We start from the raw sequence: 18,028 nt of genomic DNA, 5'->3' as shown, positions 1-18,028 counted from the left end.
GGTGCAAGAAGAATGTAAGCGAAATAGGGTTTCTCCTTCACGTTAGCAACACCCCTGATCTAACCAAGGCTAATGAAACGGCATCAACAGCTTCTAGGGAGCCTTCTCCAACCTCCCCTTACACATTGGGTCCTCTGGGCAAACGCACGCCTTCCTACCCCAGCGGCTGGTCTGTCAATGGCCAGGGTACATTGGCTCGAGACAGAGCAATGACAGATCTCCAGCCCTCCTTCACTCCGCAGTGCTGCACGGTGAAAGCAGCCTGAGGCTCACGAATTCAGAGCGCCAGGCCAGCCCACGGGCCACCTGCCCCACTCAGCTACAGACCCCGTTCAGATCCAGAGCTCCCCGTGGACACACATGGTGCTGCCCCCAGGCGAGGCCTCAGGCAGGAGTTTCCCACCTTTCTTATGGAGCTCTGGACATTAGGGTGAGGTCCTGCAGCGCTTCTGGCCGCTGCCTGGGGAGACAAGGGGGCAGGAAGACCCTCTCCCAGAGCCCACATGCCCTCCCCACCCAAGGAAACCAGGAGGTACATAGGAAAATACAGTCTTTATTGTTCTTCTGAAACAACGAACCAGAAATATAATTTTGCCTTTAAAAATCTTCTATCTCAGGCCGAAGATACCACTGTTGACAATACCCACCCCTCCCCACCTTTTCCTTTAGAAAATTCCTAGATCTGGTATCAGCTGGAAAGCCAAAAGAAGGAAGACTATGCCCCCAGCTCCAGGGAGGCCACCTGCACTGAGCTCCGCCCCCACAATGTTCAAAGGCATTCCCTGCCCCTCCCCCAGCCCCCCACACATACCACGATCCTCTATAAGGTGAAAGGATGGGGGAGCGGCGTGCAAGGCAAGGTGGGCCTGCCCTGTCCTGCCCTGTCCCTCCTCAGACTCTTGGCCTCCATGTTCTGGAGTCCTCTTCCGGGGCCACCAGCAAGACCCCCTCTTAGAGCCTGAAAGCAGCCTGATGCCTCCCCACTCTCAGTAAGCCGTGGGAAAACGGGTGTCCAGCAGGGGGAGACCTAGTCCTCACCTGTGATCAGACTCACAGGGAGAGGGCCAACCTACACAAGGGCACTCGTGCCCCACAAAGTCCCGCACAGCAGCACAGCCATCTCCTCCCCTACCGCCCCTTCGGTGTAGGCTGCAGGTAACAAACAGGACCCCAGCCCATGCTCTGGTCTGGAGCCCAGCCCAGGTGCAATTAAAGACTCCAGGAAGCCAGACTGAGCACACAAAACCCTGGGGAAGGAACCCCACCCCTGCAGCCTCTGGGCAGAACCTGCAGCCCTCTCCCTGCCCCTGGGGCCTGCTGGGGGTCTGCCCTGGCAGCGAGCTTATGCTAAGGCCGTCTGCATTCCCAAGATGCCACCAGTCGTGACCCAGTCCCCACCCCGAGGTCCCAGGCCCGGATCTGCTGAAGATGGAGGGGTGAGGGGTACAGAGCAATGGTTCTTGGGCTGCAGGCTATAGGAGTGGAATTGGTGGGTATCCCCATGGGGCCTGGCAGTGATGATGTCCTTAGACAGCGCTGAAGAAACGCCCAGTGGGATGGGCCTGGGCTCTCTGGAGGCTGCCATCCACACATGCTGCAGCGTCAAGGCCTCTGGGCTGGTGTCCCTGGAAAACCCAGCAGGAGAGGTGTGAGAGGGTTACCATGGTGACAGGAAGGCTCAGCCAGCAGCACCACTCTGGCCCACTTCAGAGACTCTCAAAGGATCCTTGTGTTGTTGGTGTGGGCTTCTCCCCCCTGTTGACTCGAGAAGGTTGCAGGAAGCAAGCGAAAGGTTCTGTGGCCTGACAGCCAGAGACACAAGAGGGAAACAGGTCACCACTCCCTAAGTTGTCATGACCTCTATCTCCGTGTGATTCTGTGTGTGTGTGTGAGAGAGAGAGAGAGACGGACAGCCAGAGAAAGAGAGAGATTTCCAGTCGGCGTAATTGCACTGGTGACGCCGGGGGTGTGTGAGAGGACACGAGTGAGGCTGGGAACAGTGGGGCTGGTGTGGCCTGTAGCAGACAGAGGGACACAATGGCTTCAGCCAAGGGAGTGTGTCATAACTGAGTTTCTAAGTGCTGGGTCCAGATGCCGGGGTTGGTGTGATCGTACGTGACAGCTAGCGGCTGAAAACTGGACTCAACTTGGACACGGAAGGACAGCTGAGAGTATCTTCCTGGCTTAGAAGGGGGTCACGGGAATTGACCCCTTGGCCCCCTCATCCCCTCCTCCCCACACCTATGGGCCAAAGGGGAGAGGCACCCAGCTGTGATTGCCCCAGGGCAGGAAGGACAGCAGGGGAACCCTGAGTCCAGAAGCCTGCACTTGCACACAGAGCCATAGCCAGAAGCTTAGGGAGATCCCCAGCTGTTCAGAGACTTGGTGGCAGGAGCCTTGAACACAAGGGCAGCTTCTGCAGAGACTTGGAAGTGCATGGAGACCCCCCACACCACTCCTTGCTCTCTGGAGGGCTGGGGGCACCAGTGGAGGTGGAGGGAAGGGCCAGCCCTTACAGAAGGGATCCCCCACGTGCTCTCCCTGCCCTTCCTACCTAGGCCAGTGGGGCGGGGCTCTCATGCCACAGAAGAGATCTGCTTCTGGTCTTCGTGCTCACCCTCCGGGTCCCCCATGAGGGGCTGCCGCTTCTTGAGCTCCCGGTGGTACTTGGCCATGAGGGAGGCATAGATGCAGCCGTAGGCAGCAGCCACCACCATCATGATGCAGACGATGCCACAGACTACCCCCGCGATGATCACGGTGCCGATGGCCCGCCTCACGCTCACCGGCCGATACCGCTGCTTCTGGGGGCAGGCTGTGCTAGGCTCAGGCTCCGGCTCAGCCCCTGGCTTGGGCTTAGCAGGTTCAGGGCTGGCCTTGGTGCAGGGCGGCCCCGGAATACCCAGCCCAGCCGAGCTATTCTCGTCCTCCAACTGGGAGCAGTAGTTGAACATCTCCATGGGGACGGCGCGCATGTCCTTCCCCCTCAGCTCCTTGGGTAGGGTGCAGGCCAGCTGGTCCAGGCGCCCCCCTGCAGCCAGGGGAGAAAAAAAGCTGGGGCTGACCAGGTATCCGGAACCTGGACTCCCTCTCCCCATCCCCAGGGCCCCAAAGCAGAAGGCCCTGAAGGTTAATCAGGAATGCAGTCGGTCCTGGAGTCACCGCAGTAGGAGAAGGCAGGAGAACAACCAGCATTTATGAAGCCAAGGACCACAGTCGGTGAGGTGCACGTAACAGGTCATTCCATCAGCACAAGAAGCCATAGAAAATGGATAGCGCCGTCATTCCCATTTTAGAGAAGCACACAACCATTCCAGTCCAGCCTGCTCTGCCCAGAGTCCAACTGCCCCACGAGAGTACGGTACCGCCAGTGTAGGCCGATGCTCGGAAAGACTCAGCCACGAAAAGAGAGAGCCGAGGGCCTGCCGGGGCTACAGGTCCTGTACTCCTCTCCTCGCCCCCCGTCTGCCTGCTCACCGCCCATCTGTAAATCTGGAGAGCTGTTCCCCACTGTATCCCATCCCCCCGGCACTCCTCCCTGTCACAGGAAGCACAGGTCAAAAGCCGCTGCCACAGCCACCACCCTTCTAAACGGAAGCTTTTGGTGGCCCAAGATTATTTCTTTGGCATGGGGAGAAAAAACGTCAGGTGAGAATGTCTGTCTTTCCCTCTTTGAGAGCATTCCCATAGCCCATCAGCACCCCAGCATCTCTGAGCACAGTGGCATCTTGGGAGGGGACCCTGAGACCCCTAAGGGCCAAGGAGGGGGGCTGGTGACAATGAGGGGGTGTGGTGCACAGGCTGAGCCTTGGCGAAGTCAGGAGAGAATGTGTATGCAGAACAAAGGCAACAGATCAGGAGAATCCCCTAGGAAGTCAGAGTCAGAGTTTGTCCCTCTATGAGCTTCCAGTGAAATCTGGATGACAGCAAACGATCCCTTCCCAAATAGCTCCTGCCGTCCCCTCACTGCCAGTTCCCTCTCCCCGAGCAGCTGCCGTACGTCCGTCTCCTCATATAATAGATACGTTTTTCCTGGGATGCTGATGAAAACATCCCAAGAATTTTTTTTTTTTTTAAAGAAGTGCAAGGTTGAAAACAACTGTACTGTTGAAAGGTTCCAAAAATAGACATTCCCACTCCAGGCCCTTTGGTGCTAAGAATTTAGTTCCTGATGACTATGTAAAAAGACAGGGACGTTGCCTAGGGATAACAAATGGGGCTGAGACCCTTGGCCTCTAGTTCCCCTGTGCCTCTGACTGCCTAGGGGACTCGTGGCAAGTCTCACAGCCAGCACATTGTGTCCAAGGGTCCCCTTCAGACAGGCAGGGGTGGGGTGTTGAGATGGAAGCAACCTCAACTTCCTGTTCAAAGACCTGAGTTGAATCCTCGCCAATAATTTAATTTATTTAATTGCATGTGAGTCTTGGTTTTCATGGCCATAAAAGAAGAATGGCTAACTCGATTAACTGTTATAAGGATTAGGATAGACAATGTACATGAAAAGATATTTATAAACTGGAAGCTATATAGGTATTAACTGCTATTTCCTGACTCACAAGAATGGGAAAAATTATCATAGTGACAACATTTTATGGCACTTTACAGTTTATAAATTTTTTTAAAAAGATTTTATTTATTTATGTGAGAGAGTAAATGATAGAGAGAGAGAGAATGAGCCAGGAGGGGAGCTGCAGGAGGGAAGAAGCAGGATTCCTACTGAGCGGGGACCCCAATTCGGGGCTCGATCCCAGGACCCACGATCATGACCTGAGCCAAAGGCAGTAGCTTAACTGACTGAGCCACGCAAGTGGCCCTGTAAAATTGTTTAATTAACTAACACAGGAGAATATTGTGCAAATGTGGCTGGATACAAAACAAAAGGAGCAAGACTGGTGGAAAGGATTGGTATTCTTTTCATGTGGATTCACTCATTCAGCAAATACTCAGGGAGCATCTACTTTGTGCTGGGCACCAAATTCTATCTTACTAAATCCGTTCTATGTTATGACTACTAGTAGCAAACGAACAAACAACTGAATAGGTTTTATGGACAACTTGCTTTATGCTAAGTACTTTTCAAGACACTTTACAGGCAGATGCTCATTCAGTTAAGTGTCTGCCTTTGGCTCGGGTCATGATCCCAGAGTCCTGAGATCAAGTCCCGCATCATGTTCCTTGTTTGCCAGGGAGACTGCTTCTCCCTCTGCCTGCTGCTCCCCCTGCTTGTGCTCTCTCTCTTTCTCTCTAACAAATAAATAAAATCTTTAAAAGAAAAAAAAAGATACCTTTACATGTATTGCTATTTAATTCTCACAATAATTCTATCAGATAACTGTTATCTGACCCATTTTACAGAGGAGGACACTGCCACAGAGAGGTTTCTCAGGATCACACAGCTAATAAGGGACAGAGCCGAAAATCACACCCAGACCTGGCACTTTTAAACACTACACTCACTTCTTTGCCCTCCTTATCATTTTATAGCTCATTCTAGAACTTTCCCCAAAAGAGGGAAGGGAAAGAGTAAAACTAAAGCCATTTGGTTTCTTATTAAAAGCTGTGAATATAAAACTTCTTGGGAGAGAGCGTTGAGATTATCATCAAAACGAAAATTTGGTTTTATTTGTGGATTTAAATTATATTCCACCCTCCTGAAACTGAGGATATTTAAGAAATTGCTGTATTATTCAGAGGCACAAGGGTGGTTTTTCTTCCTCCTACCATGCCAGGGAAGCCCAGAGGCATACCTGGTGGAATGCAGAGAAAAATTATTAAGTTGCCTCACAATACCTACAGAAGTGAGATCAAGTTACAGTGAGTCAGTCTGAAAGAAAAAGAAGAGGGAGGAGGCCAGGAGCTGGGAGGGGCACACAAAGAAGAAAGCGGAGCGGTAAAGGGGGAGGGAAAGCAGCACCAGCCTTTCTGCCCTGCCCATGGATTGGAGCCCAGGCTGAGACTCTTCCAGTCCAAAGCTAGAGGAGAGGTAGGGCCACCCCTTCTCCCTGGACCTCGGACCCGAGTCAGCGCCCAGCCTCCAGGAAAAGTGTTGGGCCAGGGCTGATTCTCCCGATTCCTTAACCCAGGCAGGACTAACCTCGGTAGGAGAACCACTCCATCCAGTGCTTGAAATCACGCAGGTTACAGTCACACTCCCAGGGGTTGTCCCCAATCTGCAGCAGCTGCAGACTTGCGAGGGGTTCAAACGTCAGCCGGTCCAGGTTCTGCAGACGGTTGGAGCGAAGTGACAGGGAGCGCAGAGCGGGGAGTCCATCAAAAAGGCCAGGGGGCAGCTGCGCCAGCCCATTGATGGACAGGTCCAGGTGGCGGAGCAGGGGCGAGTGCTGCAGCAGGTCCCTGTCCAGGGTCCTGATGCTGTTGTTGCGCAGCTGCAGCTCCGTGAGATTCGTCAGGTCCCCAAAAATGGACCGGGGCAGCTGGTCCAGGAAGTTGTTGGATAGGTCCAGCCGCTGCAGACTGGACAGATTGGCGAATGCCCAGCTTGGCAGGGCACTCAGCTTATTGTTCAAGAGTAAGAGGGTTCGGGTGGCCGCAGGCAAGTCTGGGGGCACCATGGTGAGGCCTAGGCCACTACAGTCCACCTCCAGACTGCGGCTGTCACACTTGCAGGAGAAGGGGCAGGCAGGGAGGGCGTCCACAGCATACAGCGTGATCCAGCAGGTGAACCCTGGAGGGAAGGGGGACAGATAGGCGGAAAGAAAGCCATGGGCAGGGGGTTACCGTCCTTTCTAATTTGTACCATAATGGCCTCTTGACTTTATCTGTTTTGGCCAGAGCCCCAATCAATGCACAAATCCTCACTGACCACATAAAAAGATAATTAACAAGCTGAAGCCCATCTATATTACTCGACATCACACAGTGTCTGCAGAGCTCCTTGCCTCACAGCTCATCTGGCAAAGAAACCAGTTGAGTGGAGTACAATCCTGGAGAATGGCAGGCCTGAGTCCAGAGGGCGAGCAGTGTTGTTCCACAAGGATGCCCCAGCTCACAGGGCCTCCCCTGGTTGATCTCCTTGGGAGCTTGGACCCCACTGATCCCATAGATGTTGACCAAATAAAGGGTGTAAGGGTGTCAAAGAAACCTGCTCCCTTGTTCCTCTCCCAGTGTCACAGAGAAAGATCCTCTTTCCAAAAGAAAATAGCCACATTGCTGCTTCCTTCCCCTCTGCACCTCCACCCCCAACTTGGGGCTGCCCAGGGCTAAGACGCACCGTATGTGTATGTGTAAGAGGGAGAGCACAAAGGGGTGCTCCCACCCCTGTCCCCTACATCCTCCCATGTGCTACCAGATCCAAGAAGGGAACTGGTAACAGTATGAAGACCAGGAACCCCAGCCCCTCTAGGATCCCACTCTGGAGACCACAGTGGAAATGATAAGGATAAGATGCCCAAATCCATTTCCATGCTGAAGAACACTTGGGCACAAATGACTGCAAATCATAGATTCTAGGAGAAGTTTCATATTTATTTTCATTCTAAAACCAACCATGCACTTAGGTTGGGCTCCTGTCCCTCAGGGCTGTGGGGTAGCATTTCTGCAGGATGAACCCATTAACAGCTTTCCTTTTGTGGGCCCATATTTTGCCCAGGACCCCTCTGAGTAAGCAAGCTCAGAGTCTAGCCTGGGAAGGGCTGGGACCTCTCAGAGAATAATTATAAGAGAGCAGCTCATTCCATTGTCCAGCAGCACTTTCTCAGAGTGACTGTATATCTCCCCTCAAGCATCTTCCTGAGTCTCATAGAAGTTTGCTCGCTATGGAAGAGAGAATGGGTGAGCTCAAAATAGTTCAACTTCTTCAAGTCAGCACCCGGTCTGGCAAATTACTGGCTCCATCTTGGATGTGGGATTCATGTAGATCTGACAGTGCAGGGGAGGTTGTAAGGGCAGGGGTGGGAGGGCCCTTTTGTGCTCTGTCTCTTTCACACATGGCATGTCTGAGCCTAGCATAGCTCCAAGTTGAGGGTAGGGGTGCAGAGGGGAAGCAAGCAGCCGCGTGGCTGTTTTCTTTTTGAAAGAGAGGTCCAGAGGAAAGAACCTAGCCCGAGAAGCAATGGAGAATCAGGCCCAGTTCATGGCCCAGGTGATCCCACTCAGAGAGCCAACAGCCACTCCGACTTGAGTGCCTGAATGGGATGGTCTTGAGCCTCTGTCCGGTAAATGTCTCGTTGTCTGGTGTCCCCAAGAACAGAGCTTGAAGGAACAGTATGGGATTATCTCTCCCCATGCTTGTGGGGTCAGTGACAGCTGAGAGGCAGACTGCAAGGCTGACCCCTGAGCCTCATTCTCCAGAGGAACAAGCACAGTCATGGGCAGGGGAGCTGACCAGTGACCCTTCCTGGCCACGTGGGGTGGCCTGCTGCTACGTCTCATCTTCTTACCCCTCTGATCGCTTCTGTTGCCAGGTCAGCCTGCCCCACTGTGCCATCTGAAAATCAGCATTCTTCAGACTTCACTTTCCCCAGAAAATAATTCAATCCATCCAGCTTCCCTCACAAAAGGGTCATAACCAGAAGCCATTACTCCCCCCACCCCTGAGGAATTCAGGGTGACGAAAAAGCTCTGGTGACAAGAAAACATAATCCTGTATTGCGAGGTGTTGAGTGATTCTAGAATGAGGTTGAAACAGGATCTGAGTGGCTCAGGGATCAGCCGCTCTCACGTGGTGAATAATTCAGGCTGCTCTGGTCCTGCCACGGTATCACCAGGCCAAGTGAGCAAAGGGAGAAGTCAGGCAGAAAAATGTCCCTCGGGACCATTTCTTACCTCTTACCATGTAGCCTTGGGCAGGCCAGTCCTCACTGACCTGGACACTTTGCCTCTCCTGATGAGAATTCTCAAGCTTCTTTCAGCCTGACAACTTACAAGGATTTCTTATGGGAAATGGCGATCCCATTTTCCCCGTATACAGAAGGAAGGCTGTATGGAGGCAGGCCCCTATGGCCCTTCCAACACCACAATCCAAGAGCTCTCTCCATTTCAGATCTAGAAGACCGAGACAGAAGCCTCTAGGTTCACCCAGTCAATGGAAGACAAGAGGGAGACTCGCCATTAAAACAGCAGGACTCCCACAAGCCAGACTACTGAGGGTGGGGGTGGACTTCCTGGGCGCAGGAATGGCCCCACCTAGAGCAGCAGAACCACCCATCATGGCCTCCAGCTCCTGACTTAACCACCGAAGGTCCCAATGGCAACTCTTTCTTGGGCTGCCACAGATGCCAGTACCACGAGCAAGACTGTAGAGGGTAACCCCTGGCTTCTCAGGCCTTGGGCATCCCAGAAAGATCAGAGCTTCCTGCAGCCTGGCAGGCATCACGGCATGCCAAGCTGCCTCCTCCCCCACCCACCCCTGCCCCACTGTACTCACAGGAGATCTGCCTCCATGGCAGGGCAGGCCTGGTCCTCTGCTCAGGGCCAGCGCCCCGGGCCAGCATGGTGAACGCCACGGCTCTCACAGCTCTATACCTCCGGGGAGAGAAGAGCCCCTCAGTGCGCGCTACCTGTCAGTCCTGAGAGAGAGAGAGAAAGAGCTGAACAGCACTTGAGGCCCCGTTCCAGGCCAGGGGTTAGGAGAGGGCTTGGTGTCTCTTTACACTCCTTGTCATTCCTGCTCCCGTTCTACTCAGCTATGATTCCCTGAGTGGGGGAAGGAGGAGAATGAGGGGCAGAGAAGCCAGGAAACCATCCCCCTCCCTGGGTGACTGGGGTGGCAAAGAGGGCAGGCTCCAGGCTGTGGCATGCTGCTGAGTTCTGCCTGTGCGATGCGGAGTTCCCTAGCAGCCGCCTCTCTGGTGTCCCCTCCCCGGCCTCCCTTGAGGCCTCTCTGGTGTGCTATCTCTAAAATGCTCTGCAGGGTGATGGGGCCTCCTTTGTGAGTTTCCCCGAAGTCACAGGTGGGACAGTGAGGGACATATCTACTAGGTAAGCAGAGTGAGGCCATGGTAACCATGTTCCTGGTCCCCACGCCGCTCTTACCATGGCCCCCGAGGAGGCAGAGTCTGCTGCTGTGTCAGGCGTGAGGCCCAGGCCCTGCTCCCGCCACCGGGCTGGCCTCCCGCTTCCCCTCCACCTTCGCCTGAGAGGTGAGGTGCAGTGCTCTGTCTTCCGCCCGCTGGTCTATAATAAGACTCATCAGCTCAGGGAGTTCATGCTGCAGCAGCTGTTCGTGCAGGAGACAGGGACAGGAAGGAGAGGATGAGCTTTCAGAGCAGAAGGAGGGCTGGGAGGGGGCCCAGGGAGGCAAGGAAGCAGGTTTCTCTTGCAGATGACAAAAGAGGGGTAGTCACCCTGTCTAGGGTCTCAGGACCGGCCCTGCACCAACCCGAAGACTAGTAAGAGGGGCATGGACCCATTTCCTTCTAGGTATGGCTGAGGCCCTCAGACAGAGGCCAGAGCCTCAGCTCTCCCAGCCCCATCGGAGGGATGGGAAAGGGGGACAGTGATACCATTGCAGCAAGCAGGGACACGGTGGGGAAGGGGACGGGTGCAGGAAGGGAAGGCTCTGCCCCCTGCCCAGCCCCTCCTTCTCCCAAGGGCCAGCATCCCATCAGCCCACTGCTCCTGGTTGACTCTTCTGGTGGCCTGCTCATCCCTCTGTGATCCAGGTCACAGCCTCCGCTCTCACACACAACCCCCCCAACACCACCGCACTCTCCCCCCCACAATCTGGAGGAGCCAGGGGCAGAGTTAAGCAGGCAGCTGAGGAGGTAGAGGGACTGCTGGGAAGCTAAGTCAGCTCTGACATCTTGCATCCGGTGAAGCGGGTTTCCCTCGGGCATTTGGGGGCCTGCTGCCATTCCTGTGTCTCTCGGCGCCTCCCCAGCCCCCACTCTCAAATCGAGCCACCTCTGGTGGCAAACCCCACTTAAAACACAGCAACCCCCACGGGACGCTCAACTTTGCTCCCAGCAAGGGCAGCCTGGGATGGGGAGGTGGTCTTGGTTGATCTCTTTCCCCCTCTTCCACTGGGAGATAGGGGGCTCCAGGCCGTGCAGGCCTCCTAAGGGCTGGCAGAGTCTGTCACAACAACTGGGCCCCCATGTGGGGTGTGGGGAAGAGCCCGGTGCCCTGCACCGCCTCTTGGATGGGTCCCAGGCCCTGGGCTGAGGCATGAAGGAGAGGCTGGGAGCAGCTCAAGTGTCTTCCCCAGCAGCTCTTGCCAGCCCCGGCCCACAGGCCTCCGGTTCCCTTCGGGTCCTGCCACTCCCTAGCTGGGCAGCCTTAGCAAACCGTGTAAACTCTCTGAGCCTCAGTTATCTTCTCTCTGAAAGTGAAGACAGTAAGACTTCATGGGCAGAATCTCTGTGCAGATCAATTTAATTAAGGGAGGAGAGTTAACATCTACTATATTTAGTACACATTACCTTAGAAGATAATTCAGGAGAACGTGCCCAGCCTGGACATGAGCCCATGATAGCTGTGAGGAAGCCCCAGCTCCCCTTCTCCATGGGGAGGGGGACCGCAGCTTGCACGAGTTCTAAGTAACACCTCCTTCCTGGTCCCACCAGCCTCACACATGGACTCCTTCCCTATTCCTGAGCAGATGGCCCATCACGGGATGCTCATGGTGGGACACGCTCGCACACACAGCCTTCCTGGACCTCCATCCGGACAGCAGTGTCCACCCTCTCTGTGTCCCTCAGGCCCTGACCCTTGGAAGAGCCTCCAACTCCCACAGGAGCCTCACAGCCAGAACTCCTGGCACCCACACAGTATCACAGTATCAGGCAGGTTAGTGGCCATCCAAGGCATGGAGAGGATGACCAATTTGCCCAAGGTCACATGCTAGATCAGAATAAGTCTGAGTCTGGCTGCTCGTCCACTCCCTGGTGATCATCACCGACAATGGCCCTTACGGGGAGACGCTCATGTGTGCACCGAGCAGGGTGCACGGAGGCTCCCAGACACGTGCTTGGAGCACCCAACACAGCACATGGTGCAGACACACACCCACAGAGAGCTGTGCAGTTAGGCACGTGCTCACACGCACATACGCACACGCACACACACGCGTGCACACACGCATGCCCACTGGCAGCCCTCCAGCGCTCCCCCTCAGATGCCAACACTCAATCAGCAAGAGCCCCCAGAAGACAGACATGTGGGGACATTTCCAACCCAGAAGTAAGGTCTAAACAAAAACCTCACAAGTAGCCCCCACTCCAGAACATTCTCTATACTCAGACCCAGAGGGCTGCTGAAGACCCAAGCCAAGCTTCTGCTCCTGCTCTTTCCAGCTTCTTGCAAGGACACAGGGGGCCGAGAATCCCTCTTGCCCAAGCCCAGGCCCTGTTTCCACCTGAGCCTGTTCCCCTCTGTTTCAAGCAGCTTCTCCTTTTCCAGCCCGCTCACACATCCCAGACCTCAGTGTCACCCCATAGCCTAGGGGCTGACCAGCAAGCACAAGGCAGACCCCTAAGTGTCATCTTCCAAGGTGACAGGACACCATTGACCCCAGCATCTCTAGAGAAATGTGATGAAAACAAAGTCCCCCCAGGGGTGGGGAGTGGGGCAGTGGTACCTGTGCCCCCCACTGAGCTGGCCCTGCCTCCTTGGGCACCATGGAAGTGACCTTTAGGGAGATATGGGGCTAGAACCCAGTGCTTCCTGCCTCCTTGGCCCTTTGCCCACACACACACTTCCAACCCAAGGAGCCCTTCCCACCCCCAGAAGTCTCCAGCCTCATTAGGAAAGGGGATGACCTACATTAGGAGTGCATCTGTGGCTGCAGGCACTGCCCGGCTGCTGGAGTAAATTTATACTGTCTGAGAGGGAAGTCCCTGCACCCAGGATGGGAATAGGGGACAGAAAAGAGCAGGGAGGCCCTGCCAGAAAGATCTCCATGTCCCGCAGCCTCTTGGATGCTGAACTTGCTCCTGTTCCTCACACGCTCATTGTCTCAGCCCCAGGGACAGAGACACCGGAGAGAAGGGCCCGGCCCCGGCGGGGCACTGGGCCTCCTTCGCTGGGCTTTGCTAAGAGAACAGGGACATAGTGGGGCGGGGGAACTACAAGCAATCAAAGGGAGAACCCCCGAGAATCCTTTGCTACTCAATATGGTCTGTGGGCCTTTCTTAGGAATTCCTTAGATACGACTGTCAGGCCCCGCCCCAGGCCCACCCAGCTAGAATTTGAATTTTAACAAGATCCCATACTCAAGTTTGAGAAGCACAAGACTTCTCTCCTGGCAGGCCCTGGCACTTCCCGAGAGGCCATGCAGTCCGTTCCCCCAGGCTCCATCTAGGGAATGGCCATGACCTGGGCAAGGGTGATGGGGGGGGTGTGGGCGGAGGATACTGACATTAACCTCCTTCAGAAAGCCCCTTTGTGAGGAGAAGCACCTACCACATCCACAAACACCTGTTTATAGTGTTCCTAGTTCTCAGAAAAACAGTCAGGTTTTGCAGTTGGGGAAAACTGAGGCAAAGGAAACGAAGTAACTTGTGTCAGGTTGAGCCAGGGAAGAATGAATATAGCTTTGTGATCAAGCAGCCTGGGGACAAAGCTACAGCTGAGTTAGTTGCTTTGAGCAGAACAGGTCCATTCTGCTCCTGCTCTGCTCACAGGCAGGGGTTCCAGGTGTAGGAAAGGAAAGGCAGACACGGGAGAGGCGATCTTCCATTCGTAGAGCACTTCACAGTTTACGCAGCAAGTCCTTACCCCCAGACTCAGGGGATCTGGCAGCAGGTGCTTTGACGCCCCTCCTGCTGGTGAAGAAGCCAGCTGAGCTGAACTGGACTGAGACGCCAGCCCAGTACCCCCTCCAGGGCCCCTCCTTCCAGTAAGCTCAAGGATGCAGTGCGGAAACGCCCCAAGTGGCCAGGATCTTAGGAAAGGACGTGGAGGGGGCTTTCTAGAACCCCTCTGGGGGGAGGGTCAGGTGCTGAGGTGAGAAGGGAAGCCAGGGGTGGAGGATAGTGATGGAACAGGAGGCAGCAGTCAGAGCAGAAATCTCCGCGTGCTCCTGCCGTGTGGAGTGAGTGCAGCAGCATCCCCTGGGGACTGGGAGCAGCCCCCCCCAACCCAGCCCCACGGGTGACAGGCAAGGAGCAGCCTGCCAGAGCCCTAGCCCACAGAGTGCTTGGGCCAGAGGGTATGGGGCGGTGGCCTTTCTGTGCTCCTGTGCCTTGGGGTTTCCCCTGCAGACAGAGGTTAGTCCTCCAAGTGAGGCTGGCTCAGACCTCAGCTAGAAACCTCCAACACACCCACTGCCAGCCTGGCGTCCACACCCTTCCCCTGAGGATTCTGTCATGTCCGTCATCCCAAGTCCAGTGTCCAAACCACACAAGCGCTTAAGGCCTGCTGAACCTCAGCCTGGGGCTCCCTGACTCCTCGGACATCATGCTTGCTCCTCCATTCATCTCCACCAGGACCTCCCTTCAGTCAAGGGTCTCTAGTTGAGGACGAGGCTTCTGCATGCCCTCGGCATCCAAGAGTCACAGAACTGAGAAGCAGAAAGGGCCTTCGTGGTCACCTGCACACCCACTTCCCTCTGCAGACAGATGAAGGTCACAGGCCGGTGAGAGGCCCCAAGACGGGGGAGGGGGACCTGGACTGCAGGGTGGCCTGAGCTGAGCCCTGTTTGGTGGACACCACGCAGGGTGACCGCTCCACCTGCTGCCTCCAGTCTGGCCATCTGGGCCCTTCTAGGAAACATGCTCAGCCTCTTCCTGCCTGTCACCCTCATGACCCGCTGCCCAGGCAGCAAGGAAGCAGCTTTTATCAAATCTCTCTGTCTGTGCTTGGAACCAGCTGACCTTCCTGGTTCGTTTTAAAAAGCGTATCCCATTCTCACCCCAAGCTTCCTGCCTCCTGGTTTCCTTGTTGAATAGTCCTGATCCTAAACAGATCTTCCTTGTTGAATAGTCCTGATCCCAAACACATCTTCTGGGAATCCGAACAAAAAGCCCCCAGTCATTCCTCACTGGAGCCCCTCTCCATTGTGAATCAGCTAAGCGTCCTCACTGAGGTCAGGCCAGGGGCTCAGGCCGTGGTCTTGGGCAGGGGGCAGAAGAGGCCTGACCTGAGGTAGAAGGAGAGAGACCCCAAGAAGGGAGAGCCTGCCTGAACTACAACCCCTTCCTCCCCAGACACCCCAACATTACATAAAGGCCCTCCCCTGCCTCTAGCCCATGTTACCCATCCTGCCCAAAGCAGCTCCACCTGGCCCTTCCTTGGCTTTGGTGCCAAGGAAATAGCAACGAGATTTGCTCATCCAGGCCCCAGACACAGCTTCCAGCCAAACCCCAAAGAAACCAGATCGGTTGCTTAAGAAACGTCCCTCCTTCTCCTGCCACCCCCAGGCTGGCTTTCCTGGGCTCCCTCTTTTGGCAATGCTGGAGACTGTAGCAGTGGGGAGGTGGGGTGGGAAGAGCAGGAAGCTGCTTCGGGTTTCCCTCCTGCTGGACTTCCCCCGCCCCCTCCACGTGCTCAGCCTCCCTTCCCTCCCTCCCTCCCCCCCTCCCCGTCAATGTAGTTATCTAAGCTCCTGGGCGTCAATCTGAGTCATGCCAAAGCCATGCCCCATGCGCCCTGACAGCCAGGTGCCACCCGCGCCATCCCCCCTCCCTTGCCCCCTGCCGACTCAGACAGCTTAGCTCACAGAAAAGACAAAGCAGCCCCTGGAACTGAGCTGGGCGGTTGGGACCCCCGGTTAGACCACCCTCTCTGCATTGTCAAAATGGGCCTGGGGCTGCTGAGAGCAGTTTTCCTACTCCAGCTCAGGATGCCCCTGCCTCAGTGGGTCAGAATGCCAGGCGGGCAGGGCTGGGCTGTACACCACCCATTCCCCCAAGGCTGAGTCCACAACTCCCACCAAGGAGGCATAAGGCTTCCCAACCCATTTACAGATAGAGGACCCGGTGTGTAGCTGGGAGACACCCCGAGTGAGTTCTCATGAGCAGGGGTCCACCCCCTGCCCCTGGCCCCCCTGAGGGCTGGGAGCAGGGCCTCTGGCTTTGCCAAGGAAGAGCTACAAGGCTTTTCTCCCTTGTCCACTCCCAGCCACGCCCCCACCAGGGAACCTTCCCCCACAGCTGCATGGGGCCATGTCCAGCTAGGGAAGGGTTCCTCTGCACCCTTGTCCAAGGACAGCTGCCTGGAGGCCAACAATTCCACACTGAGGGCATCCAGCAAAGAGGCTGGGCCCTCGAGGTCTATTCCCATACCTCAGACAGCTCAGATCTCCAGCCTGCCACCCCCCACCCAAGCCACGCTCTGAACCAGTTCTGTCACCAGCATCCCCTTTCCCATAGCACACAAGCTCCTCGGGCTGTGAATGCTGAGCTGGGCAGGCAGACGGCACAGGGCTTTTGGCTGGCACTCCCCGTGCTGCGGGGACTGGTTTCTATGCCACCCGGGCCTGTCATCTGGCACTGGCACTGCTCTCTTCTCCCCTCCCCTGCCCCAGCGGAACCCCAGCTCACCTCCCCAACACTGTGAGGTCAGAGCAGCCCTGCGCCCTATACCTTTGGGCTGCCCCGATGTCCAGTCCTGAGCACTTCCCCAATCCCAGCAACTGCTCCCAGGCAGGAGGTAACAGTGGCTGTCTGTGCAAGGCCAGGAGACCCAGCAAAGATGGGCCCCGTTCCCCGTGTCCCGGCCACCCTGCACCCCCACCGGCCCTTCATGCCTTCCCTCCAGCGAACAGCACTCACCTTTCTTCACCCTGACCGCAAGCTCCTTAAATCAAGTAGCTCTAAACCATCCGTCCAGGGAGACCCTCCTGGGGTTCCTGGAGAAATCCAGACAGCCCTGTCAAGCGGAGCGCAGTAGGCACTGAGTCCCCAGTCCGCCAGGAGCAGGGACCTGGAGCGCAGCACAAAGCACGGGGGAGAAGGAATGCCTGCCGCCGCAGCTGCCAAGGGGACCAGGCTGCTGGGTCAATAACAAACTGAGAAGGAAAGAGGGAGGGACAGAGGGAGACGATAGGAGAGGGAAGAAGGGGGAGAGGAGGAGAGCGCTGTGTGCGGGAGCAAAGAGACGGAGCAATGGAGTGACAGCTGGGGGTACATCTGTGATGACAGCGACAGAAGCACACACAGGCACAGGCGCACGCACAGGCGCGCGCGCGCGCGCACACACACACACACACACACAACACACGCACACACACACACCAGAGGCGCTCTTGGCCAGAGGGCAGCGCTCACCCTTAAAATGTGAGCATTTCAGTGGAAAAAAAGGCTCCTGCGGCTGAATTGCTTCCAACCAGAGAGGGGAAAGCTGTTGAAAGCTGTTTTCCCATGGACCTCCATCTTCCTTCCCCGTGCCCCTCCAAGCTCTCCCTGCCCTGACCAACTGCTCCACTCTGGGCTCCCCCTTCTCTCCCCTTTCCTTTGGCAGAGAGGAGCAGGACCCTGGCGGCAGGAGGCCCCTAGGAAGCGGGGTCTGTCTCCAGTTCAGAGGGATGCAAGGAAGTGTCTTCCATCCTGCTTGGGGAGCAGGAAAAACTGAACCCCTTTCCTGGTGATATATTCCAGAGAGGGTAACTGGAGGGGTGTGCAGGCAGCCCACCGCCCAGCAGTCCTCCAGAAAGGGGCCCTGAGCCACACGGAGCTGAAATCACATGGTCACACACAGGTCAGTGAGCCTCAGTAACCCCAGACCAGGGCTGCTTAGGGGAGTACAGTGCCAGGGCAGACCGGCTGTAAGCTCAGGGGCCTGCTGCAGGTGGCTGATGGGGGAGGGGGCAGGGGGACTAAATGCAAGCCCCCGCCCCGCCACACACCATGCTTGGCTTTTCTAGGCTTCTTCCTCTTATCTAGATGGGGTAGGCATGGAAGGGAAAAAAGAAAAAACTGGTATTCAAGAATTCAGAAGCCTAACCAGTCAGGACAAGGAAGTTGGGGAAATTGATATTCCAAGAGATGACAAGTGTCTGATCCAAAGGCAAAGGAGCGAAGCCAGGGACTTGTCCCAGAGAGACCACAGCCTATGACCAAGCCCCCTAAGTGACCCTTCTTTGAGTCTCTTAAAATCGCCCTGACAAGAAGATGGCACGGTGTGTTAC

The 18,028-nt window shown here is 55.9% G+C and overlaps 2 protein-coding genes across 3 annotated transcripts in view; one reads left to right on the top strand and one right to left on the bottom strand.

Moving 5' to 3' along the window:
• Positions 1-18,028, top strand: part of CACNA2D4 (calcium voltage-gated channel auxiliary subunit alpha2delta 4) — a 106,741-nt gene that overhangs the window by 68,960 nt on the left and 19,753 nt on the right. The window lies entirely within an intron of this gene.
• On the bottom strand, positions 534-17,004 carry LRTM2 (leucine rich repeats and transmembrane domains 2). 2 transcript variants are annotated; one of them, XM_044228123.1, is made up of 6 exons: positions 16,674-17,004; positions 9,994-10,177; positions 9,386-9,527; positions 6,095-6,685; positions 2,555-3,031; positions 534-1,625 (listed from the first exon to the last, which is right to left on the bottom strand). In XM_044228123.1, exons 3-5 carry the CDS (start codon positions 9,450-9,452, stop codon positions 2,577-2,579), a joined length of 1,113 nt encoding a protein of 370 aa, XP_044084058.1. In that variant the 5' UTR covers positions 9,453-9,527; positions 9,994-10,177; positions 16,674-17,004; the 3' UTR covers positions 534-1,625; positions 2,555-2,576. The 2 variants fall into 2 exon arrangements, with proteins under 2 accessions (XP_044084058.1, XP_044084059.1); XM_044228124.1 differs by lacking the exon at positions 534-1,625 and adding an exon at positions 1,656-1,802.

Source organism: Neovison vison, chromosome 12 (assembly GCF_020171115.1).
Source record: "Neovison vison isolate M4711 chromosome 12, ASM_NN_V1, whole genome shotgun sequence".
NCBI classification, from domain to species: Eukaryota; Metazoa; Chordata; class Mammalia; order Carnivora; family Mustelidae; genus Neogale; species Neogale vison.
The sequence above is the reverse complement of the archived record's forward strand: the minus strand, read 5'-3'. Positions and strand labels throughout refer to the sequence as shown.

Bases quoted from the DNA above. Each gene is read 5' to 3' on its own strand.
- LRTM2 (XM_044228123.1), bottom strand. From the start codon at position 9,452: ATGCTGGCCCGGGGCGCTGGCCCTGAGCAGAGGACCAGGCCTGCCCTG. The intron at 6,686-9,385 runs GTGAGTACAGTG...CCTTCCCTCCAG, and splicing joins GCCATGGAGGCAGATCTCCT to GGTTCACCTGCTGGATCACG. The intron at 3,032-6,094 runs GTTAGTCCTGCC...CCCTGGCTGCAG, and splicing joins GGAGTGGTTCTCCTACCGAG to GGGGGCGCCTGGACCAGCTG.